We start from the raw sequence: 13,938 nt of genomic DNA, 5'->3' as shown, positions 1-13,938 counted from the left end.
TCGAACTTAGTTAAAAAAATACTTTGTCTAAAGAAGAAGAGAATCTAAGGTGAAAACCCGTAAAGGGCGCCTTGAAAAAAAAATCAAAAACGGAGAGGCTAAGGTGAAAACCCGCAAAGGGCACCTTGTGACCAAAAGAGTTTTGAGTTGAAAACCTAAAAGAGCAGCTCAAATTTTGAAGAGTACACAGTGATCTTGTTACAAAGAGTGAAGAATGCTACAAACTGGGGAATCAACAGAGTACTTGAGATCTTTTAAACACATTTTAAACTCAAGAAAGACTTCATGGAGCTGGTGTATAGGCACTCAAGCGGTGATATCTAGAGGATCTAACTTCTATCTTGTTTTCCATCTTTAGATTCTACTCATTCCTAAAGATAGGCCTTCAGATTAATTTCCTTTGTATTCTTTCTTCTTAATTCATTCAAATCCAATTATTCTTAAAGATTTATTCATCTTCCATGTTGCATTGAAATAAAGATAGATGAACTAAATATGTTTACAAACGAAGTTTTGCGTATTACTCTGAAATTTCTAGACAATACAAGAAACTAAAATAGGACAATTGTTCGAGAAATTCACGTAAGTAAAGGATGAAGGAACTCAAGGAATTTCTTTCGTCTAGTCTAAAGGGAAAATGAAAAAAATCAATGATTCAATTTTAAGAAAAGATTGTTTTACAAACATCCTCAGTGGATCGTAGCATTGGAGGAAGGGTATAGGCCTACAGGCTGAGCGTGAATGAAGCTTTGAGAAAAGAAAGGCAAATGAAAGAATGAATGATGACGTCTAGGATAGAGGTCATATTCATGACATTTTGCATCATAACATGTTTAATTAGGAACATTTGACTCACTTCGAGCATAGCATCCTAAATTATCAAGCATAATCATTTTTACAGGTTATCAGAGACGGCGCACTTTAAAACCCAAAACAGTAGGGTAGTAGGCTACGGCATAGCAGATCTGACCTTCATCGGGGCAGATCTAAGATGACAGATCTTATCTCTCTGTATTCGGCGGGGAGCATATCGAAGATATAGTTGATTTGGCCTTCACGTGTTTACGATGAAGCAAATCTAAGATGATTTGTCATCTCTGTATTGTCAGAGAACGAATCGAAGTTTGGCATCTTCACTTTGATGGAGAGCAGACACATAACAGATCTAACCTTCAGATGTTTATGCTGAAGCGGATCCAAGATGGTTTGGCATCCTTGTGTTTACAAGGAACAAATCGAAGACATAGCTGATTTGGCTTTCATGTGTTTATGTTGAAACAAATCTAAGATGATTTGTCGTCTCTATATTTTCAGAGAACAAATCGAAGTCTGGCATTTCCACTTTGATGGAAGGCAGACACATAGCAGATCTTACCTTCAGATGTTTACGCTGAAGCAGATCCAAGATGACAGATCTTATCTCTCTGTATTCGGCAGGGAGCAGATCGAAGGTATAGCTGATTTGGCTTTCACGTGTTTACGATGAAGCAAATATAAGATGATTTGTCGTCTCTGTATTGTCAGAGAACAAATTGAAGTCCGCATTTCCACTTTGATGGAAGGCGGACACATAGCGAATCTTACCTTCGGATGTTTTACCAAGCAGATCCAAGATGATGATCTTATCTCGTATTGGCAGGAGCAGATCGAAGATATAGCTGATTTGGCTTTCACGTGTTTATAATGAAGCAAATCTAAGATGATTTGTCGTCTCTGTATTGTCAGAGAACAAATCGAAGTCTGGCATTTCCACTTTGATGGAAGGCAGACACATAGCAGATCTTACCTTCAGATGTTTACGCTGAAGTAGATCCAAGATGACAGATCTTATCTCTCTGTATTCGGCAGGGAGCAGATCGAAGATATAGCTGATTTGGCTTTCACGTGTTTTCGATGAAGCAAATCTAAGATGATTTGTCGTCTCTGTATTGTCAGAGAACAAATCGAAGTCTGGCATTTGTACTTTGATGGAAGGCAGACACATAGCAGATCTTACCCTCAGATGTTTACGCTGAAGCAGATCCAAGATGATAGATCTTATCTCTCTGTATTCGGCAGGGAACAGATCAAAGATATAGCTGATTTGGCTTTCACGTGTTTTCGATGAAGCAAATCTAAGATGATTTTTCGTCTCTGTATTGTCAGAGGATGAATCAAAGTTTGGCATCTTCACTTTGATGGAGAGCAGACACATAGCAGATCTCGCCTTCGGATGTTTATGCTGAAGCGGATCTAAGATGGTTTGGCATCCTTATGCTTACAAGGATCAAATCAAATCATAGTTGATTTGGTTTTCACGTGCTTACGTTAAAGCAAATCTAAGATGATTTGGCATCTCTGTATTGTCAGGGAACAAATCGAAGAAGCAGATTTGGCGTTTCTGTGTTTGACGGAGAGCAGATCGAAGATATCAACATAATAGTTATGAGTTTGCAATGAGCAGATTGAAGAAGCAAATTTGGCGTCTCTGTATTAGACGGGGAGCAGATCGAAGATAATAGATTTGGCGTCTCTGTAGTAGACGGGGGGCAGATCAAATATAGCAGATATAGTCTTCCTGAGTTGCAGTGAAGCAAATTGAAGCAGTCAAGAGGCCATTTAAAGAAGATCAAGTACCAAGAAATTAAAATTCGACGAGACAAAGAAAAATTGGCCATTTTGAAGTCTTTGCTCCATTCTCATTACACGACAATGAGCAAAGAGGGGCAGCTATAATGGCCAATTTTTTGCCTAAGCAAACAAGCAAAAAAAAAATCCACATAACCAAATTCCAAGTCCATTTACAATGTTAAACAGCCCAAAAATCAAAACTACCCAATTACAATAACTAAACCTACCCAAACCCAATACCCAAAACCAGCCCAAATTAGAACTACCCAAACCTAAGCAATTTTCAGCAAAGAAAAGTGGTGATGAACCCTAGCCGTCACCCCACCTTGGCCACCTACGCCACTACCAGTTGTCTGCTACCAGCACACCCACTTGCCTCCACCACTCTATACCTGCAAAAGAAGACAAAAAAAAGGACAGTAAAGAAAAACACCAAAAAATAAAATTCTTTGTATTTTTTCTTTGGATTTTGGGCTATATAAAAGCCCTATGTTCCTTGTGCCATGGGGTCCGGGGGGGAATCGATTGTATTTTGGAGAGAAGAGATTGTATTAGAGGGGGTTGTATTACAGAGATTTTTGGGAGAAATCAAAAGGAGAAAACAAGTTCAAAAGGTGTTTGTCCTTATTTTTATTTATTTATTTATTTTATCTTCTTTCTATTCGTTCGTTTTATCTATTTTACAAATATTTTAACAAAAAAACTTGCAAAAAAAATATAAAAAGGGAAAGAGGAAGGAACTTCTGGTGTTCGGTTTTCCAACATCGTGGACGATCGAGGAAGCCACCGCCAAGATAAGTGGCCGGAAACCGAATGGATTCTTGAGTTCTAGGGTGCTTCTCATTAATTTTTGAAGGTTTTTGGGTCGTTTTAACCCCAAATCCAGGCTCTACTCGAGAAGAAAAGCGAAAAAAGGCCTCGGAAGATTTTCCGGCCACCGTGGACGGCGGCGCCGCCGTTGGTGGCCGGTGACCGGCGTGACGATTGATGGCCGGTCCGATGACCGGAGGAGGGGAAGGGTTGAGAGAGTTGAGAGCCTTCTCTCTATTTTGAAAAATGAATGTAGGGTGGTAGGGTGATGTTTTAACTCTTTTTTTTGTTGTTTTTTTTTAAAAAAAAAGTTTTTTTATTATAAAAAAAGAAAATAAAGTATGGTTTTAATTAATAATAAAACAAAATAGTATGAGGAAGTAGTTTTAATTAACAATAAAACAAAATAGTATGGGGAAATAGTTTTAATTAACAATAAAACAAAATAGCATGGGGAGTGGTTTTGATTAATAATAAAACAAAGTAGCATGGGGGGAGTGGAATCAGCTTTTTGTTTGGGACCATGCATGTTACCTTTAATTGGATAATTTACACAATTGGTCCCCTCTTTTGTGCTAGCCTTTAATCGGGTCATATTTAAGTTTTTTATATTATTTTAAATTGGCCTGCAATTGTGTGCTATTTCAATTTGCCCCTTTATGCGGTATTTTAAGATTTGGGGCATTTTAATTTTAAATCTCGGACATTTATACATAATTAATTTTAGCCCAAAATTGCTTTCAATAATTTGTTTTACTTGTAAGTTATCTCTTGGATTTTGTTTCTTCTCTCAATGAAGTTTCAGTTATTCTTTTAGAATAAACATGTTTCTACATATTATTTTGATTTCATACTTTTGTAATTATAATTTTCTCTTTTCTTTTTTTACGTGCATACTGTTTATATAAAATACCTTTATATTATTATTACTACTATATGTATATATTTATAATATTACTAATAGTTTTTTTACATTATTATGTATATACCATGTAAATATTTTAATATTATATTATGTATACATTATATATATATATATATATCTTTTAATATTGTATTTTATTGTTTTGCATATGCCCTAATATTATATCGTTTATATATATATATATATATATATTTTTCCCATATTATCTTACTTTATATATTTTTAACTATATCATGTATATGCTACTACTATATATCTATTTATGTAGTATTATTAATAGTTGTTTCTAATATTATGATTATTTCCAATACGTATATATTATGTATTTACCTTTAATATTATATATCGTATATTTCTAATACTATTATGTTATTACTACTATTATATTATTATTATATTTTTACCTATTACTCTTTAAATACACTTATTTTACCTTTTACTCTTCACTCACTATATATATTGTTTACTTATCTATATATTCACATACATATATATAATTTCACACATCATTCCAAAATTTTTACTTGTATTATTACTATTAATATTATTATTATCTTCACTATACTATCGTTCTTTAGTCTTACATAATGGTTGTTTATTTATTACTAGTTTTTTAATCTCGAATATTTCCTAGCTTATTCGTTATTATCTTTTTATTCGTTTTATTCATTTATTTGTTACCTCGAAATAAGATTTTTTGCAAATAAGGCAATGCTTGGTGTTTGGAAATTTCGAGAAAGCAGTGCCCTAACTTATTGGGTTGCCACTTTTCTCGTTGAATTCGAATAATTAAGTACCCCTCTAAGTTTTTTTTTTAAAGGTTTTCTAAATGCAAGCCACTATCTTGGAATTTCAAAGCAATATGTCCTAACTTATTGGATATAGCGTTTTGCTGTTTCGAGATAGAAATTTCAAAAAAGGGATAACTTAATGTCAATACTTTGACGCTAGTGAATCCCAATTTTCAAAGTTAAAATATTTTAAAGAGGACTACATCTTAATTTTTTTTCTTTCGACATTAAAGACATTTGATAATCAATTAGGTACCAATTTTTAGGCGTTACGAGGGTGCTAATCCTTCCTCATACGTAACCGACTCCCGAACCCATTCTTTTATTTCGTGGACCAAAACTAATGATTTTAAAACAAAATATTTTAAAGGTGATCCAATCACACCTAAAAAGATTGGTGGCGACTCCCGTTTTCGTTTTTAAAATCGATTCTCATTTTCCAAAACTCGATTTGAAAATGGTTTCAACAACGTACATTTTATATGTTTATACGAAAATTTAAAATTTAAAATACTTTACATCCTTCTCCTACCTATTTGATTAATAAACGTAACCTTTTATTATTCAGTCCAAAATATAAGAGGTAGCAAATGTAAATTATTATAAAAATTACAAATTAAAAACTAATAAACTTATAATCCTTAAATGAAAAAATTACGCTTAAATCAATGGAGGACGGAGGTTATTATTTGAATAGACATATTACAAAATTTTCATTTTCATCCTTAAATATTGGAATGTAATTCTAATTATTTTGTATTTATTCCACTTTGAAAGTTTGGAACGCGTGTAAAAATTAAATACAACATTGTGGATAAAAATTTTGGATTTATCCACATGAATTCTTTTGTAGATTTAATATGAATTTGGATGAAGTTTCTTTTCTGAAAAGGACATATCAATACAGTGATAATTTTTTTATATACTTATCTTGTTATCACTATTACTAGTCTTAGCTTTATATATTTTAATTAATTTAAATTACAAATTTTATTAGTTAACTATTTACTTTATCATTTTAATGGTAATTATATTATTAATATATTATAAATTTTTAATTATGAAAATTAAATCTATTTTCAATAAGAGTTTAGAATTGATTGTATATATTAAATAGATTTCTGAGTCAATTTCGATAAAATTCTTTTTGAATTTGAATATTAAATTAAACTCTAAATAAATTTAATTTTTTTTGAAAATTGCAAAAAGATGATGTATATTAAAAATATGGTTACTAATAATTTTATATTTTTAATTGTTAATTTTAAATTTATAACAGTTTATAATAATCAATCATTTTAAATTTTAAAACCTATTTTTTAATAAATAGTCGACAAATTCTAAATTGATTAGTGACTAAACATATAGATTAATTCCATTAAGTACATGACTTAAATTTTTTTTATAAAAATTACATCAGATTTCTAGTTTTAGTGGCAATTTTAGGACAATAATCCTAAAAAGAAAGTTCGCAAACAAATAGAATATGAATTTAAATTGATTTGGAAGTAGATGTACGAACAAAATCATTTTAACACTTGATATAAATATTTTTATTTTAATTAGTTTATCATTTATCAATCTTAAATTAATTTACGAGTCAACATTTGAATTAATAATTTTAAATACATTATTTAACAATAAAACAATAAGTTTTTCTAGTTTAATTAAGTACTTTTCCAAAATTTTTTTTTGGTGAAAAATAAACAGAAATACAACTATAAAACATCCAAAGAGGATCTAAAAGCTTTATCTTGCTGAATTGTTTTAGCTACCAAATTAGGGGCACTTCAAAAAGATAAGGAGGTGATTTCTAAGAGAAATTGATCTTTGCTAATTGATCTTTGCCAACTTTTAAAATCTAATCTTTTGATTTTAATTTATGAATTCAACCTCTCAACCATTGATTTAAAAATTAAAAATCAACTATAGACTTTTATTGATTTTGAATATGTGGCATTTCAATATTTAAAAGTTTGATTAAAAATTAAAGTTAAATTGATAATACGTATTCAAAATTAAAATAAATCAATTAAGAATGTTACTAATTAAAATTTAATTTTTAAATGAAAATAAATTTTAAAGCTAAAAGTAAAAGAACTAAAATTTAAAGTTTAAAAAGTACAAGGATTGATGAGAACATTAGACATTTTTCTCTCTTTTTCCCACTCGAAGCGGAAATTAACCTTGCAAATGTAGGGAAAAGAAAACATGTAAACGTGTCAAATTTTGGAAGCCAATCTCCTACTGTGTTCTGTGTATGTTGTTTTAACATATATATATATATATAGTTATAGATTTTAATTCCGTTGCCCTCAATCTCATCTACGTGATACCGGCGAAAAAGATGGCAATCCAGCCGACCAGCTAAATTTGTTTTCAAATTAATTTATAATTTACTCGTTCCAAATTCAACTCAAAAAAATAAAATAAAATTTGCCTAAATGCCTCCAACTTTATTAAATATGTCAATTGAGGGTTAACTTGATTGATATCGATATTATTACATGTGTAAGAGGACACGAATTTAAGTGTGCTGAAGCGTATTATCTTCTTATTTAAAAGTTAGAGAAGAGCTATGAATAATTTTAAAAATTATATCAAAAGAGTAGATATCATAAGAACTTAAAATGTGATCAATATTTAAAGAAAAACTTTACTAAATATACCACAATGTTTAATATTTTTATCAAAATAAAATAATATTATTTTATTTTTATTATCATTTGATAAAAACAATGCATTACAACTATTTATCCATTTATAAATCAAATAATTCATTCAGAATAATAAATTAACGCAAAACGGATGTGGTTCTCGCCTCTTAGAGCATAATCATACCCTTGATGTGTAATTAGTTGCTTTGGCCTAGGGCCTCCTTTATGTTGTAAAAAAGAAAAAAAAACACTAATTGATAGTCATAAATATTAAAATTATACATAAATTTTAATTTAATGAATAATGTTATATATGAATTTTAATTTTGTGTAATTTTATATATAAAAATTTAAATTGATGAAATTTTTACAAACCACTAGTAATATTATTGAAGTAACAACATTTTACATTGATATGTTGAATACATAAATAATTATATTAATCTAATATAGAAATAAATATGTGTATTTATTTATTTAAATGTGTATAATTAAATTAAAATCAAATTTTCATATACAAATATAAACTACAATTTAAACTTCATGTGTATAATTACACATGAAATCAAAATTCCTGTATAGATTTAACATCTATCCCAACTTGATAATCATAAACTTACAAATAAAGAATTGATTTTATAAATTAAATATCTCAACGTTCATGCTAAGCTATTAATGCATGTAAGAAAATAATTAATCTTCACTTTGGCTCACAAAACATGTTGAAGTTTTTAGAGATAAAACAAAGAACTGTTAAGTAAAGGCAACAACAACATTTGACTAAAACATCAAACAACGATCCAATCAAAACTCCACTAAAGAAAGATTCAAAATCGTAGATCTACAATATCACCGCATTATGCTAAGAAATACTCCCACCGGTCCATTATAGAATAGCCATGAAATCTCGGTTCTCCAACCATAAATCAATGGCGTACATGTGATATATATTTAAAGTTTAAAAACAACATTGCCTATTAACCAAAAAAAGAAAAAGAAAAGGAAGGTGGCAGAGGAAGCAACTAAACCGCTCACACAAGATAGACAATCTCATTTTGGTACTGTCCCTTCCGGTTCGAATACTATGTTATAATAATAAATGTAAGTCATAATAATAAATTTTAGGGTATGTTTCGATACAAAATCCAAATAATATTAATCATACCGATGCATATTAATTAATTTTGTCAATATCAATTCATACAGCAAATAATCTTAAAATATAATTATAAATTTAAATTTTTATTTATTTTACATTTGTTGAATGATATAAATTATTTTATGCAATAATTATTATAGAGAGTAATAGCAAGCTAACTGTGAATTGCAGAAATTGTGTTGGATACTCTTTGTAATGACCCTCTTGTGAGACGAATTAAGGAACTACGAAGCAGAGATTGGGAGATTCAGATCAATCACATCTTTCGTGAAGCAAGTTATGTTGTTGACATGCTGACAAGGTTGACTACTGCAGAAGAATTCGCGCTACAGGAGCTGCAACATCCTCCATCCTCCTCTTGGCATCAAAATGAGACTTTTTGCTGATAAATTGGGAGTTTCTACGAATAGACTGTGCGCTGTAGTTTTATTTTGTTTTAAGGCTTAGCCTTCTCCTATTTTACCAAATATATATATAATTGATGACCATTTTGTAATTGAAATTTATTTAATTTTATTATTTAATTTTGTAAATAATTTTTATATACATAATAAATATTTTTTAAAAATAATGATAAATCTAATATGATGTGTAAAAATAAATCAATACTAATATGTATACTAGAAAATTAGTACATCTACCTAAACAGTTCTAAATGCCTTGCACCAAGTATCCCTCAACAATATTTGAGGAAAAAAAAATGAAAGGAAACTGAGAGAGAGAAAAAATGATCGAAGTGATTATTCTAATGGTATGCTTAGTTTTTTTTAAAAAAAGTATTTTTTAGATAAAAATATATTTTTAAGATAAAACTATTTTTAAACAAGTCATTTTTGAAGAGAAAAAATGCTTCTTTCAAGCCTAAAAGTGACTTTTTTTATAAGCTAAAAATTTTAACTTCTTTCAAAAAAAAATTTTCCTCAATAGTACTTCTGAGAAGCATTACTAAATTAAGCTTAAATCAACACAATTATAAAAGAATTTCTGTATATTATCAACGATAGAAGAGTTACAGTATATATAACCTGCAACACATGAAGCTTTATAGGGAAAAAGTTGAAGAATTCCTATAATCAAGGATTAACTCAATCTTAAAAAAATAAAATCTCATCAAATTATAATCAAGAATTGACTCCATCGAAAAAAAAGAAAGAAAGAAATAAAATCTCATCAAATTTGTCACAATCAATTCCTTGATTTCTATCAATTATTAGTAGTAATTTTATTTTTATTTTTAGAAACTTTTTCCCTTTAATGTTGGAAATTTGTACTTTATCTTTAATATTATCCTTTTATATTTTTTGGGGTGAAATATCCTTTTTATATTTTAATAATACTATTAATGGTTTTTAGTGCGACTATTAATGATCTTTTAGATATAATTATCCAATATAAATTTTATTATAATATAAATTTTATTTATCATATTTTTAAATTAATTTTGATTTTATATAAAAAAATAGCCGACACTATCAAATCGAAATTAAAAGTAAGTAAAAAATTGCGGCATCCTATCCTTTAAAATACATAAATATACGTGTACATTGTCGTTTTCGAATTTAAACAACCCATTTCCATAAATAATGTATCTGACACCCTATTTTGATATTTTAAATTTTTTTTTAACTCAATTGGGTAAAAAACCCGATATTTGTATATTTATAACGTGGTATGAAAGTGTCTTTTATTTAAGACCTTCATAAACTCATAAAATGAGCTATAAATAGGTGATGAGCTTGCCTAACTTCCTTTACAAATACCTACCCTACCGAACCTTGTGTTCAGTGTTCTAACATCACCTACGTTAGCAAAGAGTAGGGGAAAGAAAGATGGTGGCCGATCATTTCAGCGGCAGCGGTTGTGGGTGGCGAGATATAAAGACATTCGGGTTGAAACTGATTCTGGGACGGTGGTTCATGGTGTTTGCTTCACTGCTTATCATGTCGGTATCTGGCGCAACGTATATCTTCGGTCTATACTCCAATGTTATTAAAACATCTTTGGGCTATGATCAAACAACCCTCAATCTTTTAAGCTTTTCCAAGGACTTGGGTGGCAACGTTGGGATCCTATCGGGGCTCATCAATGAGGTAACGCCGCCGTGGGTGATTCTCTTGATTGGGGCCGTCATGAATTTCTTTGGATATTTCATGATATGGCTCGCCGTCACCGGCCGCACCGCTAAGCCCCATGTGTGGCAAATGTGCGTTTATTTCTGCTTAGGTGCCAATTCCCAGGCCTTTGCCAATACTGGGGCTCTGGTCACTTGTGTCAAGAACTTCCCTGAAAGCAGGGGAAGTGTTTTAGGCCTTTTGAAATCTTATGTAGGTCTAAGTGGTGCAATATTGACGCAGTTATACCATGCTTTCTATGGGGACAACCCAAAGGCTCTTATCTTGCTGATAACTTGGCTCCCTGCTGCTGTTTCGTTTGTGTTTCTTCGGACGATTCGAATCATAAAGATCGTTCGAAGGCAAACAAACGAGCTTAGAGTTTTTTATAACATTTTATTCATTTCTCTTGGACTTGCTGTTTTCCTTATGGCTTTAATTATCGTACAAAACAGGTTAAGTTTCCATAGGATCGAATATGTCGGAAGTGCTTCCATTGTTTCTATATTGCTGTTTTTCCCACTTGCGGTCGTTATCAGAGAGGACTTCAAGATTTGGAAAACAGAGAAACAAGCTTCGAATGATGTTTTCCAGGTGAAAGTAGTGACGGAAAATCCACCGGCGCCGGCCGTTGAGTTAGCAACACCACCGCAAACGGTGACATCTGCAGGCGGAGATCCTAAACCCGCGGAAAAACACGACGGTTGCTTGGAAAACATTTTCAAGCCTCCAGACAGGGGTGAAGACTACACCATACTGCAAGCACTTTTCAGCATCGACATGTTGATTATCTTCATAGCCACCACATGCGGTGTCGGAGGAACGTTGACGGCGATCGACAACTTGGGTCAGATCGGCAACTCGTTAGGCTACCCGAGTCATAGTATAACCACTTTCGTTTCGCTCGTAAGCATATGGAACTACCTGGGGCGAGCGGTCGCAGGTTTCGCTTCCGAATACTTGTTGACGAAATACAAGATACCAAGGCCATTGTTGTTCACTTTCGTGATTCTCTTGTCTTGTGTCGGACATGTTTTAATCGCTTTTGCAGTCCCAAACTCTCTTTACTTTGCTTCAATCATTATCGGATTCTGTTTCGGAGCACAATGGCCGTTAATGTACGCCATCATCTCCGAAATTTTCGGCCTTAAATACTACTCCACGTTGTACAACTTCGGTTCCGTGGCTAGTCCCGTCGGTTCTTACATTCTGAACGTTAAAGTGGCCGGACATTTATACGACCAAGAGGCTTTGAAACAAATGAAAGCTTTGGGTCGTACGAGGAATCACGGGGAGGACTTGACTTGCAATGGAGGGCAGTGTTACAGAAAGGCTTTTCTTATAATTATAGCCACCACATTGTTTGGATTCCTTGTTTCTGGTATTTTGGTCATTAGGACCAGAAGCTTTTACAAAAGTGACATTTACAAGAAATTCAGGGAAGAAGCTCAGGTTGCCGAAACAGACATGGGTTCAAGTTCAACTTCAAAACAAACTCACTTCATGTCTACTACAGCTGCTTCAACTACCTCACCCGACTGACTAAATAGTTCTAAATATTTTAATTTTGCTTAATTCAGCCTGTGTTATCGGTTTCCTCCCTCTCTCTTTCCTTGGGAAGCGTACCCTTTTGCAAGATCTAAGCTTTAATACTGAACTTGTAAGAACTTATCAAGGAGTACTCAGACTTTGGCCACGTGAATGTGGACATTATATGATATTTAGATTTGATATTTCGTTTTACTATATTTAATTTTTTAAAAAACATTCTTAATGATACTTTTAGCTAATTTAACCTACCTCTTCTGCTAAAATAACACTTTTTTTATATATATACATTTATAATCACCTAAAAATCTTAATTAAAATAAGATAATACAGTTTGAGTCTAACCCATAATCTTAAAAAAAAAAAAACCAACTAAATTAATACCGATAAGACTTACTAAAGCCTAAGATTAAACAACCGGCACCAGACAAAGCCTGAGATTTTTTTTTTTTAATTTTTAATTTTTGAAAGAGCCTGAAATTCATTTAGAATAACATGATGTCCTATTAATTTTGAGATCATGAATCAGTGTTGCACCAGATGAGCAGCTGTGAAACACAACAAATACAAGACAAAATGACGCATCCAAGATTTTTGATGTTTGAGGGTCTTCGAAAGAATCATGACAAAGAAGATGACATTTTATATTTGGAGTCATCAACGGTTACTCTGTTTCACTCTAGTGACAAGCAGTAAGCTTTTTTTAATAAAATGATAAATATAAATATATATTCATCAATATTCGAGTCATAAACTGTTGTTTGTTGGAGAAAAAATTTAAATTTAAAACTAAATTTATATTATAAAATTATTTTATATGTTAATAAAAATTGATTGTCGACAATCTTAATTAAATAATTTATACAAATTAATTGTGATTTCGATAAAATCATGAGGATTTTGCCATATTAAAATTTATGTGTAAATTTATTTAATTATTTAAATAAAATTAAACTACGATATACAATTTAATTTCCACTTTGGATTCAATTATTTAATTTATTCATCAATTAAGTAATAATTCAAAGAAATTAAATTATTTCTAAGTTATATTTCGTGTTCTTAAGAAAATACATTTACTACGGATAGTAATTCATGCAATCCATTTCTTATTCGTCGTTTTTGTCCATTTATATCAGGTTCTTATTAGGCAATCCACTCAAAATTATAATAAGCTAGTGAAGGGACCGGTTGGACATACATAAATAAGGCTAAAATAATTTGTGGTTAAATTCCAACTATTGTCTATTAATTACAAAGTTATTTAGTCATGGAGTTAATTCACTAAAAGTATCATGACTGATCTCCCCATTATATATTATTACGA

General features: G+C 31.0%; 1 protein-coding gene across 1 annotated transcript; it reads left to right on the top strand.

Annotated features, from left to right (window-relative positions):
* Nucleotides 1-10,584: 10,584 nt before the first annotated feature.
* Nucleotides 10,585-12,796, top strand: LOC108450644 (protein NUCLEAR FUSION DEFECTIVE 4-like). Its single transcript, XM_017748362.2, has one exon. The coding sequence runs from the start codon at nt 10,782-10,784 to the stop codon at nt 12,603-12,605; it is 1,824 nt and encodes a 607-aa protein (XP_017603851.1). The 5' UTR covers nt 10,585-10,781; the 3' UTR covers nt 12,606-12,796.
* Nucleotides 12,797-13,938: the final 1,142 nt, after the last annotated feature.

This window comes from Gossypium arboreum, chromosome 9 (genome assembly GCF_025698485.1).
Source record: "Gossypium arboreum isolate Shixiya-1 chromosome 9, ASM2569848v2, whole genome shotgun sequence".
In the NCBI taxonomy this organism is placed as follows: domain Eukaryota; kingdom Viridiplantae; phylum Streptophyta; class Magnoliopsida; order Malvales; family Malvaceae; genus Gossypium; species Gossypium arboreum.
Note: the sequence above shows the minus strand (reverse complement) of the source record. Positions and strands in the feature narration are given on the sequence as shown.